Source organism: Vipera ursinii, assembly GCF_947247035.1.
Source record: "Vipera ursinii genome assembly, chromosome: 15".
NCBI lineage: Eukaryota > Metazoa > Chordata > Lepidosauria > Squamata > Viperidae > Vipera > Vipera ursinii.
In genome coordinates this window covers 4,956,329-4,977,209 of record NC_139528.1, presented here as the reverse complement: position 1 = coordinate 4,977,209, position 20,881 = coordinate 4,956,329, and the positions used below count along the sequence as shown (strand labels likewise).

Below are 20,881 nucleotides of genomic sequence, written 5' to 3'. Positions count from 1 at the left end.
CCGGGCAGAACCTCTTCCGGGTCGCCGCCCGCCGGGGGTGAGATTCGCGCATGCGCGACATTCTCTCCCTCCCTCCCTCCCCCGCTGTATGCCCGGTTTCCATCTTTACGACTGGCAAGCGCCTCCATTAGAGGCCTTCGTAATCGTGTTACTGGTCCTTAAGTTATTTTCCAGTCAAAACTGATTCATCATGTTACTAGTCCTTAGTTATTTTCCAGTCCCGTTTTAGTTTTCAATATGTGTATGCCTGGGTGTTTATGTGTCTCTCTGTGTATGGATGTGTGTATAATATCTGTGTGTGTGCGTGTGTGTGTGTAGATAACGTGTGCGTGTATGTATATGTGTATGTATTATGCTGTTCATTCCAGAAGGTTTAACCACCCTAGGGAAGCGTCCTCTTAAATGCATTGGACTACAATTCCCAGAAGTTCCATCATAGGCTTATGACCCACATATGAACTATGTATATAGAGAGACTTCGTATATGGGTCATAAGCCTATGATGGGGCTTATGGGAGTTGTGGTCCGATGCATTTCAGAGGAGGCTTCCCTAGGGTGGTTAAGCCTTCTGGAATGAACAGCATAAAATTTTAAAAAAATATACACACACATTTTGAGACTTAAAATGGGACTGGGAAATAGATGAACACTAGAAACATGATTAACCAGTTTTGTGCGTTCTTTAAAAATTGATCCCTTTGGGCTTTGAGACTGGAAATAGTGCTGAAGCTCAGGACTAGGAACATGATTAATTCAGTGTTTTGTGCATTTAAAAAAAATTGATCCCTTTGGGCTTTGGGACTGGAAATACTGCTAAAGCTGGGGACTAGAAACATGATTAATTCAGCGTTTTGTGCATTTAAAAAAATGATCCCTTTGGGCTTTGGGGCTGGAAGTAGTGCTGAATCTGAGGTCTAGAAGCATGATTAATTCATTGTTTTGAGCATTGAAGAACATTGATCCCTTTGTACTTTTGAATCAAATCTCACCAGTTATTCTGCCATCTCTTGGCATGGGGCTCATCTGGGGCCTGGCTACTCACATTATAACCAAGTATTGAATTTGTAATCCGTGGAATAAGCACCTTCCTTCCAAATTGTGATTTAACTACCACACCACTCATCCCCAGCAGCCAGTGCAGAATTATGGGAGATGCCACTCAATATGCTGGGTGGACACCAGGTTGGAGAAAGGCAGAAATAAACCAATTTAACTTGGAAAGCAGGAGCGTTGAACTGAACTATGTTATCACCCAGATAAGGATTACAACAACCATCCTCCTCAGCCAGGGCACCCTGAGCACAATGGCAGTGCCACCGCCATAAAATATGAGGCAGTTGCCAAGGGTCTCAATTTTGATTGCCTGACCTTGGAATTCTTGCAACTGTCGTTAAGTGTGGGAAAACGGCCATTCTCAGTGCCGTTGTAACTTCGAACCGTCACTCAATGAAGGGTTGTAAGCTGAGGACTACCTGTATTTATGCAGGGCCTGGTTGTGTGTTGTTAGTTGGGGTGTGGATGGGGCATGTTAAATATAGCCCAAGCATTCCCTACAGCTGTGTGCTGGTTTCTCCCTTTTGCAACAAATTTGGGGGGCTCCCAGTTTTGAACACACACACACACACACACACACACACACACACACACACACACACACAGTGTCTCTGCCTGCAGACTCTCTCCATGCAGGAATCCCTTTCCGCTTTCCTTTTAGTGCCAGAACTGACAAAACCCTCCTTTGTGCCAAGCAACGAGGTAGGCACCGAGTTCTACTTGGCACGGCACCCAGGCATGTCAAAAACTCAAGATTTTTCTCTCCCTCCCCTTTTCAGTTTTCTGGCCTGGCTCACATCCTCTTGAACGATGATAACCCCGGAGAAAAAACAAATTAAAGGTGTCTTGGCCTCTGCATCTTGCTTATCTGTTTTTTTTTCCCTACCTACCTAGCAGGAAAAAAAAAAATAATGATGGGAAATTTGCAGAGGGTTAGCCGCAAGCTAAGAATCAAGGCTGGGATAAGCCACGTTTTGGAGGTTCATGGACCTTTTGAACCCCTGTGTAGAATTTAGACTTCAAAAGGTTGCAGGAAATTACAGATGGTCCTCAATTCATAACCACAACTGACCCTAACATTTCTGTTGCTAAGCAAGTCATTTCTGAAGTACGTTTTACCCCATTTTATGACCTTTAAGAAGCTAAACAGTCACTTACCTGAAATGGTACAGATTGTCCTGCTTGAGCAGGAGGGCTGGACTAGAAGACCTCCAAGGTCCCTTCCAGCTTCTATTCTATTCTATTCTATTCTATTCTATTCTATTCTATTCTATTATTCTATTCTGTAATTCTATTCTATTCTATGCTGTAATTGTATTCTATTCTTTCTAATCTATTCTATTCTTTAGTCTAGTCTAGTCTCTATTCTGTTGTTCTATTCAATTTTCTATTTTATTCTATTCCTATTCTATATTCTATTCTATTTTCTTTCTTTTTACGTGAATCACTACACTTGTTAAGCTAGTAACACAGTTGTTAAATGAATTTTGCTTCCTCGTTGACTTTGCTTGTCCGAAGAGTCACAAAAAGGGATCACACGACCCTGGGACACTGCGACCGTCATAAATACGAGTCAGTGTGCAAAGCATCTGAATGTCGATCTCCTGTCCATGGGGATGCTGCAACGGCCGTGTGAAAGACGGACCTAAGTCCCTTTTTTTCAGTGCTGTTGTAACTCTGAACGGTCACTATATGAGCTGCTGTAAGTTGAGGACCTGTAGTTTTAACAAGGTAAGCCATAGCTTGGCTAACCAGGTTGGGAATCAGTCACACTGTCCTTCATTTCAAATCGGGACAGCAAGCCCGATTTATTCTGGCATAAAAGAATTACAACCACTAGGTCTGAGATTTTATTTATACCTTTCACCGTCAAATTTACCAATTATAAACCAGTCAAAAGAAGGCCCCTGGTCTTGGGGCCGCTGTTTGATGAAGGCACGACAATGAAGGAAAACCACTCCGGGAGGGAGAAGGAAAACTGAAGCCTCAAATGGAATCCGTTTGGTTTTTAAATCTGTTTTCGGTCGTGTGGGTGGGGGAAATCGTGTTTGACAAAGCAATCCTAAAGAAGGATTGGGTTTGTCCCCCTCCAAACAGACGGGCAGAAAATTGGCTGTAAGGGGAAATTATATTTCTGAGTGACTCACCCGTCAAGCTAAACCTGGTTGGTGAGATAATCCAACCACCCCTGGATTATAGAAATCTCGATCTCGTATCCTGCAAAATGAAGACAATGCTCCACTTAACACAAAAGGCTGCCGGGGCAGGATGTGCCGCCAGCCAAATGGGCCGCCGGTGATTCAGAGAATTCCCACAGAAATGCAGAGGAAATTACTTTGCAAAGCAGCCAGACAAAGGCAATCGGTTCCCGCAACCTCCTTCATTAACCCATCGGCAGAGTTCACACGACTCCAGCCTACACGACTTCAGCCTACATGGGCCAAGCTGCAAACCGCAGAAGGTGGCAACCTGGCCCCTTCTCCAGCCTTTCAGCCACCCAAGCCCAGAAACCTCGTCGCCGTTGCCTTGTTTTCCCCACACGCCCACCACCCACACCCCCAACCCCGGTTGAGGCCATCCCGAAGACCCCCAGTGTCTTCACGCAAGCCCGCTGCCGCACGTCCGTCCACACGACCCCGGTGGGGTTGCCAGTCTCTCCCTCCCTGCCAATCCGAATTCAACCTCCCCTCCCCATCCTCCCTCCTTTGCATCAACTCCTCCAAGCCCCATCCCGGCCGGCGGGGCCCCCCCTCCACTCTTTCCCCATCCCCATCTCCACTGCGTGGCCCCTTTCCCCATCCTGCGTGGAAAGCACGGGCGGAGGGAATCCGCTCGGCCCACGCCCTGCCAAGCTGCAAGAAGACCGCTGGGGCGTCCCACAACCCGGAGTGGGTGGGCGGGTGGGTGCGTGGGTCTCCCCAGGAGAAAGCCCTTAATCCGGATTGCAAAACCCGGGGGAGGGGGCGCGGGCCAGCTCCGTTTCCCCACCCCACCCTAGGCACCCGCCCCCAATTCCCCCGCCTCGCAAAAGCGAGCGACGCCTTCTCCTTTCCCGCCGTCCGACACCCCCCCCCTCGCGCGCGTCTGCACGCGTGCATGCGGGCGTACCCACGCGTGCATGCACACGTGCGCGCGCGCGTGCAGGAGCACCCACGCGTGCATGCACACGTGCGCGCGCGCATGCAGGCGTACCCACGCGTGCATGCAGACGTGCGCGCGCGCTCCTCAGCGTCCCTCCCCTCCCAACCCACCCACCCACTCACTTTGCACCGACGGCGTGCAATCCTTGCCACCCCCCACCCACCCACCCCCGGCCCCTCCCCTCCTCTCGCCGCCCTCCGCCGCGCAGGCGCCCTTCTGCCGGCGATGCACCTGCTTCTGGCCGGCGGAGGCGCATCGTCCGGCGTCAGCCCGTGGCGATTTGCCGGCGCCGGAGCGGACTGGAGGACGGCTATCCGCCGCCGCCGCGTCGCTTCTGCCGCCCTGCCGCCTCGCAAAGATGCCGCTGCCGAGACGGCGGGCTAGCCGGCTGCTTTCCCCGACGCCGCTCGGCACCGGCCGGAGCTGAGCGAGGCGATGTTCCCGGCGCCGCCGCCGCCTCCGCCGCCGCCGGCCTCGGCCGCCCCCGGTGCGCCTCCGCCGCCGCCGTCTGGCGAAGCCGCGGCGGGCGAGGCGGAGCTGGTGGGCTGCAGCAAGGAGGAGCTGGTGCGCCGCTTGCGCCGCGAGGAGGCCGAGAAGCTGGCGGCGCTGGTGCAGCGCGGCCGGCTGATCCAGGGCGTGAACCGGCAGCTGCAGGAGCACCTGCGCGAGATCCGCGAGCTGAAGGCGGTGAACGGGCGGCTGCAGGCGGAGAACCGCGAGCTGCGCGACCTCTGCTGCTTCCTGGACGAGGACCGGCTGAAAGCCAAGCGGCTGGCCCGCCACTGGCAGCTCTTCGGCCACCACGCGGCGCAAGTGCTGCGCGACGAGGTGGCCGCTTGCCTGCGCAAGCTGGCCGGCTTGGAAGGGCTGCAGGAGCGGCTGGCCCAGGACAACCTGGAGCTGAAGGAGCTCTGCCTGGCGCTGGAGGAGTGCGCCGCCGTCGGCGCCGTCGTTAGCGCCGCCGCCGCCGCCCGGCCCGACGCCAGCCCCAGCCCGGGCGGAGGGTCGTCGGAGCTCAGCCTGCCTTGCGGACCCCGCGATCTGGGCGACGGCAGCTCCAGCACCGGCAGCGTCGGCAGCCCCGACCAGCCGCACCCCGCCTGTTCCCCCGACGAATGAGGCTGCCGGCGGGGACGGGGGGCTGAAGGCTGCCGTCCCGGATGAAAGGACGGACGGACGGACGGCAGCCCGGGAGCGTGGGAACCCGCGCGGAGAGGAAGATGGAAGGGAGGAGAGGAAGGAGGCAATCCACACAGACACACAAACACACACACTCTTTCCCGATTCCAAGGGAGGAGAGGAAGGAGGCAATCCACACACACAAACAGACACACAAACACAAACAGACACACACACAGACACACTTTCCCGATTCCAAGGGAGGAGAGGAAGGAGGCAATCCACACACACACACATACACACACAAACAGACACACAGAGAGAGACTTTCCCGATTCCAAGGGAGAAGAGGGAGGAGGCAACACACACAAACAGACAGACACACAAACACACACTCTTTCCAGATTCCAAGGGAGGAGAGGAAGGAGGCAATACACACAGACAGACACACAAACACACACTCTTTCCCGATTCCAATGGAGGAGAGGAAGGAGGCAACACACACACACACACACACACACCAAGCAAACACCCACCCACCTGCTTTCCCGATTCCAAGTCTTGGGCTGCCCAGAGTCGCTGCCAACACAGCCAGCTTCTGCATCACACAGGGCTCTTCTGCGGGGGAATTATTATTTTTTTAAAAAACATTAGTTAGAAGGCATAAGTAAGGCTGGTGGAGAAATGCTGGCTCCCCAGGTTTTGGGGCTACCTGTGTGGTTTCTGATGTTTCTCCCAAGGGGGGGGGAATCTGGGGAGAACTCGAACCCGCCAGCCCACCAGCCAATAGGTTCCTTTGAAGGCAGCTGAACAAGCAGCCCAAGCGGGATCCTTGCGGGTCAAAGAACAAAAGTCTCCTTCCCTAACCTAATGAGGAATTTTTATGGCTAAATCCCCCCCCTCTTTTTTTTCTTTTTCTTTTTTCCTTGAATGAGAGTAGCAAGGTTTGGGAATCTTATAGGAGTCTTTCGGAAAGCCTTGGCGTTCCTCTCCCGCCCCACCCCCATCCAGATGGAAACACAGGCGGTTTGGATTGGGAATTTTCTTACACACGTCTCCGGCTTCCTCCACCACGGAGGTCAAGAATTTCCCTGCGTGTCCTCGGGACGGCCTACCCTGCAGGATGGTTGTTGGGGAAAGGCGAAATGAAGGAGGAGAGAGATCAGCCTGAACTCTGTGGTTTCCTGCAGGACGAATGAGAGAGAAATCCGAGGAAGCAGTTTGCAGATTTGGCGGAAACTTTGCAAGAAAAAGGATTCACCATTTTGGAGCTTTGTTCTGGCTGTCTGGAACCAACCAGCGTTCCACGAATGTGGTTATTGCTTGAATTTGGGCAGGATTTTTTTGGGGGAGGGGGGAAGCGTCTGATTCCTCGGGACTTTCTCCCCACTCTTGTTGACTCCCAATTTTAATTCCTGCAAGAACAGATCTGGAGGCACCACACAAAGAGATCTACGGGGATCACTGACTCCAAAAAAAAAGGACTTTTAAAGGCTACTGAATAAAAAACATTTTTTTCTGAATTTGTGGAATACGATGGATCATACACAAAACCAGCTACGGAAAAGCTAAACCTGGGTGCAAAATACTGTAAAAAAACTGCAGCCATGTTGGGGGACAGCAACAGCATGGCGGGATTTGAACAGACCTGGAAGACAGGATGTACAAATTTAGGGCGCGTTGTTGGGTGTGGAAGGACAGACTCCCATTTATCCATCCACCACGGGCTCACCTACTGTGAAAACAAAAAAAAAATATGCCAAACTATTTCAAAATGTATTCCCTGGCTTAAAGGTTGAACCTGTTTTTTTTTACCTAGCGGTGCTGAGATTTGCACTCCAAAACCCCGGTGGGGAAAATAGGGATTTTATGGATGCCTTTTGTGATTCAAAGATACCCCAGTTTTAAGAAGTTGGGTACACAAGGTTGGCGCTAAAGTTTTCGAAGTTCTGCTAGCGTTGAAATCTTCCTTGTTTGCCCTCCCCCTTTAACCCAGGGTAAGTTAAGAGGGAGGGGGGGAGGCGTTGAATTTCGATAGAATATATGCGGTGGGGGGGGGCTTCCCCCATTTTCTTTCTTTCTTTCTGATGAGCAATATTTCCAAGATCCAGCTTTGGACCCCAAAGGTGGAGCTCCAAAGGGCGGACAGAGGAACTCCTTGCCACTTGGCTGTCGTATGTGCCAAAATGGAATTTTAGGGCAGGTTGTGGCTTTGGGATTTATTTTTGTGGTCGCGGATGCTGGGTGACCCCCCCCATTCACCCCAGAGAGGGCAAAGCTGGCAGATTGCCCGGTAGAGGGCTGAAATTGGGGAAAGCACCAGCTGCAGGTAGTCCTCGACTTAACGGCCACACTTGAGCCCCAAATTTACGTTGCTAAGTGAGAAATTTGCCAAGGGAGGTTTGTTTGTTGTTGTTTTTTTTTTGCCCCGTTTGGCCACCTTTTCTTGCCTCAGTTTTAAGTGAGTCACAACAATCTGTCTTCCCTCCTGACTTTTGCTGGTCACAAGGTCGCAAAAGGGGATCCCCTGAGCCTCCCCTCCCCCCCCGCCGGGGACACTGCGACCGTCGTAAATGTGAGTCAGTTGCCAAGCGTCCGAATTTTAGATCACCTGGCCCATGGGGGTGCAGCAGCCACGGTCGTAAGTGTGAAAAAAAGGGTCATCAGTCACGTTCTTCGTCGCCGTCGCAACTTAGAGCGGTCGCTGGCAAGATTGCAGAAATGCTGGTGTCAGTGAAAGAGGCCCGTTTTCTTTTTAAATAGAAATAAAACGACATTACAGGTCCCCAGCCAGAGAGAGAGGCCCTTTCCCCCAAAATCTTGATTAGGCCCCAGTTTTTATTTTTATTTTTTTTTTCAGCCAGCCCTGAGGGAAACTGGGTGGCGGGATTATTTTTTTAAAAGAGGAAACCACATCTGGCTGAGTTGATAAGGCCTCTAATCCCCCCGGAGAGGGACAAAGACAAAGAGGCCTCTTTGGAAAAGCGGAGGTCGGATTCATCCTCTTGAAAGTGAGAATGTTAATAAATATCTTTAAAAGCAAAACAAAACAGCAACTTTGGCGAAGGATTTCTGCATGGGTGGATTTGCGTTCTTCCCCCGGATGGAGATACGGGGATGGTACTTGAGCAGCATTTAGACAAGAAAAGCCAAATGCACAAGCGTGGTGTAGGTCAGGGTGTCTCCAACATCCCGGGCTGTGGACCGGTACTGGGCCGCGGCACGCCAGCAACCGGTCCGCACAAACAAGCAAAGCTCCATCCGTGGGATGCAGGCAGCACACAAAACCACCCACCCTCCGGTCTGTGGGAAAAACCTCTCTCTACGGAACCGGCCCAACACTTCTTGTTCCCAGAATTCCCCAGCCAGCATGCCTTTAAGAGGGGTGGACATCAAACTCCCAGAATTCCCCAGCCAGCATGCTTTTAAGATGGCTGGACTTCAAACTCCCAGAATTCCCCAAACAGTAGTTTAAAGTTGCCAAGACTGAAAATCGCTAACCTAGACCAGAAAAGTGTGTGTGTGTGTGTGTGTGTGTGTGTGTGTGTATCTTTTAATTGGCAGCCGGGTGGTCTTCAGGGACCTTTCTAGCCCTAACACTCTATGATATTCAGTTGAAAAGAAGCGGATGGAAATCGGACCGTAGGAAGAATTACCTAATGGTAAGAACTGAATGTGGACTTTTTTTCAGGAATTTTTTTCTTCGGTTGGAGGAAGGAAAAATAGGTCACCCATCCGCTGGCTGGGGAATTCTGGGAATTGAAGTCCCACCCATCTCAAAGCTGCCCAGGTATATAAGCGTGCTGTTCTATAGAACGGGAATTGTAGGGAAGTAGATTTCAGAGGGCGAGGGGGAAAATTCCTGGTGGAAGCAGAGCCTCTTCCCTAGTGAACATGGGAGAATGGCTGGCTGTCGCCGGAATGGAAGATCCCTGCAGTGGGCAGGGGGTTGAGATAGATGACCTCTAAGGTCCCTTCCAAACTTCATTTAGCCTGTACAAATCAAAATAGGGTTCAGTTTGGGCATCCCCCGTTTAGCAAACACAACAAGAGTGTGGAGGGTTACAAGTGGGTGAAAAGAGCCAGCAACCCCAAGAGTCTGACACACACACCTCCCCAAGGCAAGCCCAACAACAATCCTGGTTTGTTCAAAATCTTCTTTTGGTCCAGGCCAAGATTTGCTGGTCGGTGTATGACCTATATCTGGTGGATTGCAAGAGGAGGAACCACAATGCGCCTCGGCTATTTGCAAAATCACAACCGAATGGGGCCACAAAACGGCCTTCCTGACACTTCCTGCCCAGCCTGGATGGAGACAAAAGATCTCTAAGCCAGGAAACAGGTGGCCGGATCCTGGTTTCTGATAAGGGCAACCTTTACCATCCTCGTGACCGGATGGAGAGATCCCTTGGTCTGCTCTGGGGACTCTGACGTTGCTTGATCAAAATGAAAACGGTTAATCTGACTTGGAAAAGGAGCGGAGGCAGATTAAATGCAGCAGAAAGTGTGTTTGCGTGGGTTTTCCTTCTCGACCCGCGAAAGTCTGCATTCACACAACTTGTTTGACCCAGGGATCAAAATCCCTCTTTTCCTGGTTTGGCATAATAATACACAATTGTAAATTATGCAAACGGGTGGGATTCTCACCCCAAACCTAAACTAACTCACATTTTCTATCCACTCGGGGGGGGGGAAACTGGTTGTGTGAATGTGGCCAGAAACGGGGAACCCTGAGCCAATAAAAAACAAAGTTCTGTGAAGTTTCCCTGGCTTTTATCCATCCATTTACTTGGTTTCCTTGGCTGGCCTGAAAGAAATCCACTCTCTCTAATTACCTGCCCAAATTCTTGGCTCGCCCTGGGTTGAAACTGCTCACACACAAAAAAAAACCCACACACAAATCCTGCTGCAATAGTGTTTGTTTTTAATCAGACTCCTCCGTTTTTCCAAATAAACATTTTCTCCCAAAGCTGCTTGCACAGATTTTTTTTTTTTTAAAGAAGGGGCCTGCCAAAACACAAACAGGAAAAAAGGAATACAAGAAATGGAAAACCTGCTTTTTTGGCAATGCTGGAACTAAACACTTTTCTACTCAGCTGGGATTACAGCGTTAATTTCTGGCTGTGATTTTTCTTGGAAAAAGACGATTTCCTTTTTTCTTTTTCTTTTTTGGTTTTCCGGTCCAAGGTAGGTTAAAAATCTCCTTTTACGGCTTCGGGAAGCAAGGCTGAGAGCGGTTGCAGTATTGCTTAGCCTTAAAAGTATCACAAATGTATGGCACTTGGCTCTGCAGGGAGCTAGTCCTCATGAGGTTTGAGGCGAAGTCTGCAAAGGCAAAGCGCCGATCTGATTGGACGTTGCAAAGTGCGGTACGTAGACAGTCTTTGATTTGCAACTCTTTGCTCAGCAATTCTTCGAAGTAACGACGGGCACTGGGAAAAAAAGTCGACTTAGGAACCGGTCCTCACATTTACGACCACGGAAATGTTCCTGTAAGTCAGGTGATCTGAATTCGGGCGCTTGGCAATTGGTATGTATGGAGCGTTTCAAGAGTCATATATGATCGCTGTCAAATTCCTGGCGTGTCGAAGCACACTTGGCCAAATCAAGTTCAGTTCAATTCAATTCGTTTGCAATTCGAACCCAGCCGGTTTCCGATCTGCAAAATCAATGGGCCAAGCTGGATTTGCTTAACGACCATGTGATTCATTTAACAACCGTGGCCAAAAAAAAATCATAAAATCATCCGGGACTTACTTAACAATTGCCTTGCTTAACAGTGGAAATTCTGATCCCAATTGTGGTTGTAAAGCGAGAAATACCTGTGGCCTGGATTGCAGTCGTAAAGTGAGGAATATCTGTGGTCTGGATTGCTCAGGTAAGGCTATTCTCTGGAGAATCTTCACGTCTTTCTGTTTGTTTTCCAAGCTTTCTCAAAACAATTGTCCTAGGGTTAGATAGTATTCTTGGTCAAATCATGAGTTCATGAGGTCTAGCAGCAATGTTTGGTTTATTTTCCAAGAAAAACTAAGCCAAAAGGGCAGAAAAATAATACCCAACCCATCTAGATCAACACACCTGGGATTGGCTCCAGCACTGTGGAATCCTGCAGGTTTCTTCAGCTTATTATTCAACATACATTTTCCAAAAAAAATAACAGAATACAAATGGATAAATCTGGGACGGATGCCACATCTTGCTGTGCTTACTTCATTTTTCTTTAAATTTCCCACCAAACTCAGATTAATTCCTATGAGGTTTGAAGACACACAAAAAATGACAGTATAGATTTGCATCCGTTCCTATTTGCACAAGCTTCAAGTGATCAAGGACCACCAGCGTCGAAAACGGGACGAGACCATCACAACTTTGCCCAAACATCCCTTGTAACTTTCATGAGGCATCAGGAAAAAACAGAAGACCGCTTGTATGTTTATATATAATAATATACATTATATCCAACCAGCTTCAGTTCTGGACCGCAAAGAAATGCATCCCACTTCATCCCGGCGGCTGTAGGTCATTGTAGAAAAATAAATCTATATTTGTCCTAAATTTCTTCTCTTGGTTTCAAAAAATCAGATATATATATATATATATGTGAAAAATGACTTTAAAACGGTGATTTCTTTTTCTTGAACGTGATCTAAGGACCCGAATGCTCGTTTTCCAGAAACAGAATTCTGGGTGTCAAAAGAAAAAAAAGAAAAAGAAAAAAGACTGACCAGTCAGTCTTGAGGACTAACGCCACTTGGGCCTTAAAAAAACACAAGTGCAAGGACAAGAGGCCTGTGTAAGAGATACATTTTAGTGTTTCGTGAAAGAACATAACATTGGTTGGAATTCGGCTTTCCCAGACAGCGGGCCTTCCGAACCAAAGAAAAGAGGCTCCTTGGCTGCTCTTGTCTTGAGGACTAGCAACCTGACGCCCGCGTCTGGGCGGGGAAAACAGCAGGCCTATAACTACGGATGGAAACCGGGCTCTCAAAAGCGAGGCCAAAGAGAATCGGGCATAGCCGAAGGGTTATGCCCGAAGGTTGGTTCACCCTCTTGACACCCTCCCACCGCCCTCAAAAAAAACCAAACCGTGAACAAGATTCGAATCCAGCTCATTTCCTCAAAGTGCCAGCAAGTTTGGAGAATTGAGCGAATCCGAGGAGTGGTCCCCACTGCTGCTCCTTCGGTGGGCGGAGGAGCAAGGCTCGGAGGGAAAGCCAGACCCCGAGGGCCCGTCGGAGTCCCCCGGCGCTGGATAGGTGAAGACCAGGCTGGGGGTAAACGGGGTGAAAGACGGGGTGGACATGAGGGTGGGGGTGTGCAGGGATTCGGGCTCCAGCAGGCCGCTGGGGGGCAGCGTGATGCTGGGGGGCACCGGGGCCATCCGGCGAGAGCCAGGCCGGGGGCCCGGAGGAGACTCCTGTTTGTCCAGCATTTGGGAGGGGCCGGCTGGCCGACTGTGGGACCCCCCCTCCTCATCTCCGGACGATTCTTCCAGGATCTTGCAAACCGGTCGGTGAGCTTCCAGCACCAATTCCAGACGTTCTTTCTGCTTCTGCAGTTCCGCAATTTCCTTCCGGAGGCCCGACTGCTCGGCTTCTAATTGATCCGTTTCCTGGGGGGGGGGATGAAAAATGGAAGGGATTTAGACCCGGGGTTGGGTGGGTGGAGGAATCTGACCCTTCTGATCTTTGGGGGCTTCCTTGCTAGGAGGTTTATCCCAAAAAAAAAAAAAAACTAGACCGGAAAACTAGTTGACCGGAATGTATAGGTAGTCCTCGACTTACGACAGTTGGTTTAGTGACCGAATTTGCAAGGGCCCTGAAAAAAGGGACTCGGGACCATTTTTTTGCACACTTGCGACCGTTGCAGCGTCCTCTGGTGGTCACGCGATTAAAATTCAGGTGCTTTGGCTGCTGACTCGTATTTGTGACGGTCGCAGCGTGCCGGGGTCCTGGGAATCCCCTTTGGCGACCTTCCGACAAGGAAAGTCAATGGGGAAGCCGTGGGACTAACTGAACAAAACTGCAGCGATTCACTTAATGAGGGTGGCAAGACAGTTCGTAAAATGGGGCAAAATTCACTTGGCCAATGTTTTGTTTAGCAACAGAAATTTTGGGCTCGGTTGATTGGTTGTAAGTCGAGGACTGCCTTGTATAAGATTAGGGGGGGGCGTGTCTCCAAAGTTGCCACTTTTAAGGTTGGTGGACTTCAACTCCCAGAATTCCCTGGGGCAGCCATGTTGGTTGGGGAATTCTGGCAGTTGCGGTCTTCAAGTTGCCACGCTTGGAGACCCCTTGCTATAAAGTCTCCTGCCTTGGGCAGGGGGTTGGACTAGAAGACCTCCAAGGTCCCTTCCAGCTCTATTCTATTCTATTCTATTCTATTCTATTCTATTCTATTCTATTCTATTCTATTCTATTCTATTCTATTCTATTCTATTCTATTCTATTCTATTCTAAAAATGGGCCCAAAAGCAGGGCTGTCATTGGAAGAAAGACAAAATTCAGAAAAAGATGGCTGCAATTTCCCATAGCAGTTCATTTTTGCCTGTCCTGATTAACCTGGTTACCAAGGGAACCTGTTTTGCAAACAGGCATGGCAAACCAGAATTATACCCCTTCCCGGTTGCCTACTCACCCCCTTCCCAAATCCCCCCCCCCAATGAAAACAAACCCTTCTTTTGAAGGACCCTGTCCATCCTTTCTAAGCTCAGCTTGCAAGACCTGGAAGGGACATCAGAGATCATTCAGTCTGACCCCCACCCCCGCCTATTGCAGACCGTTGTGCTAATGCAATTAAACTATTATTATTATTATTATTATTATTATTATTATTATTATTATTATTATTATTATTATTATTATTAATTTAATTTGTATACCGCCCTTCTCCCGAAGGACTCAGGGCGGTGAACAGGGCAATACATAAAAACAAGATACAAAAATTAAAAATTATTAAAAGTAATTAAACAAGAGTGCCCGTAATAAATTAATACAAATTAATTAGACCTCGCCACCCTCATCGCTGCGAGATAAGACCTAATATGGGTCTAACTATCCCGCTTGTCTTGAACGCACCGCTTGCAATGTGTCGGTCAGCTCTTTGCGCCGATTGCGGCATTTGGCGGCCGCCAGCTTGTTCCGTTCCCGCCGCAAACGCCGTCGCTCTTCCTCCTCCGGGGAAAGCTGCAAAGGAGAGTCTGGAGTCACAACTACACAACACAATGCAACTGTCTCTTGGAGCAGCACGGTGCGTAACACAATCCTTGCATGCAATTGCCATGCTTCGGAAGGACTTGGGGGGGCTCTGCAAACAGGCAGCAACACACACACACACACATACCCAATATAAAGTTAATTCTCGACTTACGATTCACTTAGTGACTGCTCGAAGTTACAACAGCACTGGAAAAAGAGCGGCTGATGATCATTTTTCACACTTAACGACCATTGCAGCATCCCCAGGGTCAGGTGATGAAAATTCGGACGCTTGGCAACTGGTTCATATTTATGACAGTCGCCGTGTCCACGCGATCCCCTTTCGCGACCGTCTGACCAGCAAGGTCAATGGGGAAGCCAGATTCACTTTACAACCGTGTGATTCACTTTACAACGGTGGCCAAAAAAAGGGATAAAATTGGGTGCGACTGCCACTGCCTTGCTTAGCTGTGCAAAATCTGCAAAAAAAATATTTTTTTTTTTTCAAACCAGACCAATTCTGGCTGGGCCTGGACTGACGCTCCAGACTGTAAAAAATCAGATTGCGGTGTATTAAAAAGCGGACGATGAATGCAATTTTTGTGTTTTTTTTCACTTTCAGGATTTTATTTTATTTATTTTATTTATTTATTATTGGGACTTATATGCCGCCCTATCTCCCGAAGGACTCAGGGCGGCTAACAACAATAACATATAATAAATACAGAAGTTAAGATAAAATTAAAATTAAAGGCCTCTGTACAATAAATTAAAATTAAAAAATAAATTAAAAATTAGAGTTAAAAATTAAAAACATAATTAATTGGAATACATCTCCCATCATCCCCACTCCCCAGCCTGAATTGGAGGAGAAACAGGATCAAATCGGAGCACAAAAGTGAGAGCTGTGGACCCATCTCTATAGATCATAGATCCATAGATCATAGATCGGATAGCCATTTGTCTGAAATGGTATAGGCCAGGGCTTCATGCCTGAGCAGTGGGTTGATCTAGATGACCTCCAAGGTCCCTTCCAACCTTGTTATTCCGGTACGGTGGGTTGACCCATCAGTTGGGGGTCTTGAATGAGTATGTCACCTAATGGCCAGCAGGGGGCGCAACATACCAGGACAATCCAAGATAACTTGTCCTGTTGTTTTTTTTTAATTCCAGTTTTGAGGATTTCCACTTTTTTTTCCCCCTCCAGGATGGACCTCCAAGCTTTTTCCTTTTTAAAAGGACAGGTAGTCCTTGACTTACGGCCACAACCGACGCCAAAATTTCTCGTGGCTAAGCGAGAGCGTTGTTCGAGTGAATTTTGCCCTGTTTTACAACCTTCCTCGCCACGGTTGCTAAGCGAATCGCTTGCGGTTATAAAGTTAGGAACGCGGTCGTTAAGGGAACCCGGCTTCCCCGTTGACGTGGCTTGCCAAGAGAGTCCCAAAAGGGGATCACGTGACCCCGGGACACGGCAACCGTCGTGAATGTGAGCCGGCTGCCACGCGATGAAATCTCTGGATGCTGCAATTGTCGTAAGTGTGAAAAACAGCCCTGAGTCCCCTCTTTTCACTGCCGTCGTAAGTTTGAATGGCCGCTAAGCAAACCGTTGTAAGTCCGAGGACTACTCGTCTTTGACCCGGGCAGGTGTGCAAACTGAACTGCGACGGGAGTTTTCCAAATTTGGCAACTCTTGAGGGACATCAAACTCCGGCATGAGTTCACCGCCCCGAGTTATTTATTAAAAAAAATAAAACGCGGCAAGCGGAATGAAAACAAACCAGCAGGCAAATAAAATATTAGCCGAATGTGGTTGCGGAGTTTTCTTTTTTCCCCCCCGACACTCACGTGCTCTGAGTGACGCCTCCGAGGCACTAAGCCCGGGCCCATGGTGCGAATCACGCCAGGACGGATGCCGGCTGCGTAGTGCGGACAGCGGTAAGGCCGGGGGAAAGGAGGAAGAGCCGAAGAGGCGCCCATGAGAGACGGCTGCACCATCCACTGCAGGCTGTGGCTGGTGGTGATTGTGTTGAGGTTGGGCACCAAGGCGGCGCTTGTGTGGCTGCTCCCAGCTGCTGCCAGATCCGGCGGGAATTTCTGTCAGGGAGGGAGGGAGGGAGGAAGAGAGGAAGGGAAGAAGGAAGGAAGGAAGGAATGGAGGGAGGGAAGGGAAGGAGGGAAGAGGAGGAAGGGAGGGAGGGAGGGAGGAAAGAGGAGGAAGGAAAGAAGGAAGGAAGGGAGGGACAGAGGAAGGAAGAAAGGGAGGGAGGGAGGGAGGGAGAGAGAGAAAGGAAGGGAGGGAAGGAGGGAGGGAGGATGGAAGGAGGGAGAAAGGAAGGAAGGATGGAAGAAAGGGAGGGAGGGAGGGAGAGAGGGAGGGAGAGAGAGAGAGAGAAAGAAACAAAAGAAAGACCAAAATTATATGGCTGAGTGATAAATATTTCCCCGGTTGCTCAACTAAGGCTGGGAGCCCCGAATTAACATAGGATCCTTTCAAATAATCTTAGTTTTTCAATTACCACAATTACATTTGGCAAGAACCGGCAGTCCCCCCCCCCCGTTCCGGGGCTTCCCTGGCCCCTATTGGTGGAAGCCGCTTTGGGGTGCCTCTCTCCTGACTCAACCCTCCCCTCCCAGGTGTAGCCTCTGTGCACGTCCAGAAGGCGCCCCAGCCCCCAGGCGGATTGGAGGTAAAAGGTTGGCTGTTCCAGGGTGTTCAAACCTCCTGCCCTTTCCACACTCGGTGACCTAGTTCCCCGGTAGCCTCTGCCTTGCCCTGGAGGCTCTTGGCACACTTCTGCGTCCCGCCCCGGCTGTTTGCGTGGGGCGCTGGCGTCATTGGCTGGGCGAGGCGTCCCAAGCGGCGTAAGAGGCCGGCCCTCTTGACCTGCTCAGACCCGGGTGGGGATGTTCTGACATGCTACCGACAAGCCACCAAAGGCTGCCCTCGCTTCACACACACACACACACACACACACACACACACACACACATAGCAGTTTCCCCTCCTCAAATGTATTTTTATTCACCTATCTGCCGTCCAGCCTCACTAACGACCCTGCGAGGTAGGCTACGGACACAGCTGCCGGCTTAAATCAGTACGAGCGTGACAGCTAATCCTCTACTTACGACCACGTTTCAGGCCCAACCTTTCTATCGTTCAGCGAGACGCCGGCTAAGCCAGCTTTGCCCCGTTTTATGACCTCGCTGGCTACAAGGGGATCCCTGCAGCGGTGAAGTTAGAAGCACGGTCGTTAAGCGAAGCTGGCTTGCCCCCTTGACTTTGCTTGTCGGAAGGTCGTGAAAGGGGGAGACCACGTGACTCCGGGGGGGGCGCTTCAACCGTCATAAGCATGAGTCAGTTGCCAAGTGGCCGAATCTGGGGATGAAGTGCTCAAAAGCAAGGTCGTTAAGCGTGAAAAATGGTCACAAGCCAGTTCTTTCAATGCCGTTGTGACTCAGGTCACTAACTGAATCGTCGTAAAATTAAGGACTTCGTTTTCTACCAAGGGCTAAACTTTGAACTAAATGACCCCTCAGTCCAAAGGGGAAACCGTGGCACTTGGTCCTTTCCAGGTTGTGCAAGGCACCTGGGGTTGTTTACATGACTCGGCAACGTGTGCGTGTGTGTGTGTGTGTGTGTGTGCGCACAAACACACAACAGGAAAGGAATGTTTTCCGGCTTAGCTGTGAAGGATTTCAACGACGGGAGGAGGGTAAGGATTAAACTAGCCTCTCTATTAAGGGCAAGTCCATTTTGCCGCTGGGGCAAAATGGATCCTCCATGGACAGGGAAAGTCTACCTCTCTGGCCCTTAGCTCGAGAGCAAAGGAAGGAAGGGGGTCCTTCTCGGGGAGAGACTGACTAGTCTCTCGGGGAGAGACTGACTGGGGGGTGGGAATTAAAAACCCCTGAATTTTAAACTGCCCAAAGAACCCCCCCCCTAAAAAGGATTTTATAGAATACAGAATAATAAGAACAGAGTTGGGAGGGACCTTGGAGGTCTTCTAGTCCACCCACCCCATCAGAACACAGAATGACAGAGTTGGAAGGGACCTTGGAGGTCTTCTAGTCCAGCCCCCTGTCAGAACACAGAATGACAGTTGGAAGGGACCTTGGAGGTCTTCTAGTCCAGCCCCCTCTCAGAATACAGAATGAGAGTTGGAAGGGACCTTGGAGGTCTTCTAGTCCACCCCGTCAGAACACAGAATGACAGAGTTGGAAGGGGACTTGGAGGTCTTCTAGTCCACCCCCCCTGTCAGAACACAGAATGACAGTTGGAAGGGACCTTGGAGGTCTTCTAGTCCAGCCCCCCCCTGTCAGAACACAGAATGACAGTTGGAAGGGACCTTGGAGGTCTTCTAGTCCACCCCCGTCAGAATACAGAATGACAGAGTTGGAAGGGGCCTTGGAGGTCTTCTAGTCTAACCCCTTGCCCAAGCAGTGGACCGTAAACTATTTCGAACAAACGGCAGTCCAGCCCTTTCTTAAAAAGAAGAGATTGCTTTCCCTACTTCTAACTCGTTTCATTCATTACATTTTAACCCCAGCGTTCCAAGCCGAGAACAGAACGAGCGGTGAACAACAACAACAAACATTCCACCCATCTTTCCTTCGCTCCTGCCAAAAGTTAACTCTAAGACTTCAAAGAGCTGGGAATCTACCTCCTTGCGAGGTAGGCCTGCCGAGACAGGCCCGGGTACCCATCCCTGGGTGTGGGGGTGAGGGTGGGGGAGAGAAGAGGGGTTGATTTCACAAGCCAGGGAAAGGGTGAAAAAAAATAATCCTCGGCCGCTTTGAAAGTATTTATTTATTTTATTTATTTTAATCCCATTTATATCCCGCCCTTCTCCGAAGACTCAGGGCGGCTTACAAACTTAGCAGTAGCTTTCATTCTATGTATATGCCTGCTTATTAGGGCTTTCACACACACACACACCCCAAGTGGCATTATTACAAAGTCAGCTTAATTGCCCCCAACAATCTGGGTCCTCATTTTACCTACCTGGGAAGGATGGAAGGCTGAGTCAACCTTGAGCCTGGTGGGACTCGAACCTGCACTAATTTTATTTTATTTTATTTTATTTTATTTTAATCCCATTTATATCCCGCCCTTCTCCGAAGACTCAGGGCGGCTTACAAGCTTAGCAGTAGCCTTCATTCTATGTCTATGCCTGCTTGTTAGGCATAAAGTGGGTCCCAGCAGGGGAGTGGCCGGGCCGAAAGCTCCGTCTGCAGAATGGGTGAGTCTCTTCTGACGAATCTGCAGATGACTCACACTTATGACAGCACCAACAAAAAAAAAACCTGCCCTTCAAGACAAGGAATCAAACTCCTGGTCCTGCCTGAAGAGGATGACTCAAGTATTTAGAGAGGGGGGGGGGGTGGAATGAGAAAGCAACGTTTGAAATGCCCCCCTCCCCTTCTTCCTAGTCTGAAAAAAAAATCATTACTCAGCATGCTTGTTGCTAAAAAGAGGATTCCCCACACACACACACACACACACACACTACAAAGACGCAGCATGCAGCAGACAAAATCCTGGCTGCAAGAAAGCACCTTGGCGTGGCCAAAGCAAGACTTGAAAGGAAATTTTGCCTTCCAGCCGAGGGAACCCCTTGCCACTAGAAGTCCCAGGAGTAGCTGAGATACAGTGGGGTGGTGGGGGCGATTAGGAGAACCTCCATTGCTAGGAGCAGTGGATGCTAGGAGAAGGAGACCACCAAAATGCAGGGCTTTGTTTCTCCTTAAGATTTTTATTTTTTTGGGGTGGGTGGGGTGTCCGGTGGGGAAAAAAGGAAGTGAGATGGGATGCTTTTTTTTTGCAACCTGATCTAGCATTTTCTGAAGGGTGTAAAAGGAAATTATTCTCAAAGTCCCCCCCCCAAACGAGCAGCAAAAGCATGAATGTCACTTAATCCTATTGTCTATTTCCATTTTTCTCAATTGTGGCAGCTTTCAGCTGGGAGGACTTCGACTCCCAGAATTCCCCAGCCAGCATAGCTGGCTGGGGAATTCTGGGAGTCGAAGTCCACCCAGCTGAAAGCTGCCACAATTGAGAAACACTGATTAACTTAGCCTACAAAGACACTTAATATTTAAAATAATGGAAATATTCAAGTGTTTGGTGGCACCAAAAAGCTGGCATCTTTCCTCCATGCCATTGTAAGTATATAAGTTTAATAAAATAAAAAAAATTATAGCAAGGAAATAACTAACTCCCTTCTTAAACCTCAGTTTGACACCCATGATTTCCCCAACCCCCAGACGGGTAAACAAATCTTTCCCGGATCAATGCCCGCCCCACCTCCCCTTATCTCTTAAATTTAAATCTCAAATAATAAAACTCAAATTACCTCCACTCCTTTTATTTA

The 20,881-nt window shown here is 49.5% G+C and overlaps 2 protein-coding genes across 2 annotated transcripts in view; one reads left to right on the top strand and one right to left on the bottom strand.

The window, feature by feature from the left end:
* Nucleotides 1-4,426: 4,426 nt before the first annotated feature.
* Nucleotides 4,427-5,825, top strand: CCDC85B (coiled-coil domain containing 85B). The gene has a single exon (XM_083374037.1). It carries the CDS (start codon nucleotides 4,630-4,632, stop codon nucleotides 5,311-5,313), a length of 684 nt encoding a protein of 227 aa, XP_083230163.1. The 5' UTR covers nucleotides 4,427-4,629; the 3' UTR covers nucleotides 5,314-5,825.
* A 6,123-nt stretch (nucleotides 5,826-11,948) lies between these two features.
* FOSL1 (FOS like 1, AP-1 transcription factor subunit) overlaps nucleotides 11,949-20,881 on the bottom strand; it is a gene marked incomplete at its 5' end in the record, with an annotated part of 12,343 nt that continues 3,410 nt past the window's right edge. Inside the window, 4 exons of the mRNA XM_083374802.1 lie at nucleotides 11,949-12,925; nucleotides 14,391-14,498; nucleotides 16,356-16,604; nucleotides 17,230-17,394. Coding sequence (XP_083230928.1) covers nucleotides 12,431-12,925; nucleotides 14,391-14,498; nucleotides 16,356-16,604; nucleotides 17,230-17,394 — 1,017 coding nt within the window. The 3' untranslated portion in view covers nucleotides 11,949-12,430. The remainder of the gene's footprint in view (nucleotides 12,926-14,390; nucleotides 14,499-16,355; nucleotides 16,605-17,229; nucleotides 17,395-20,881) is intronic.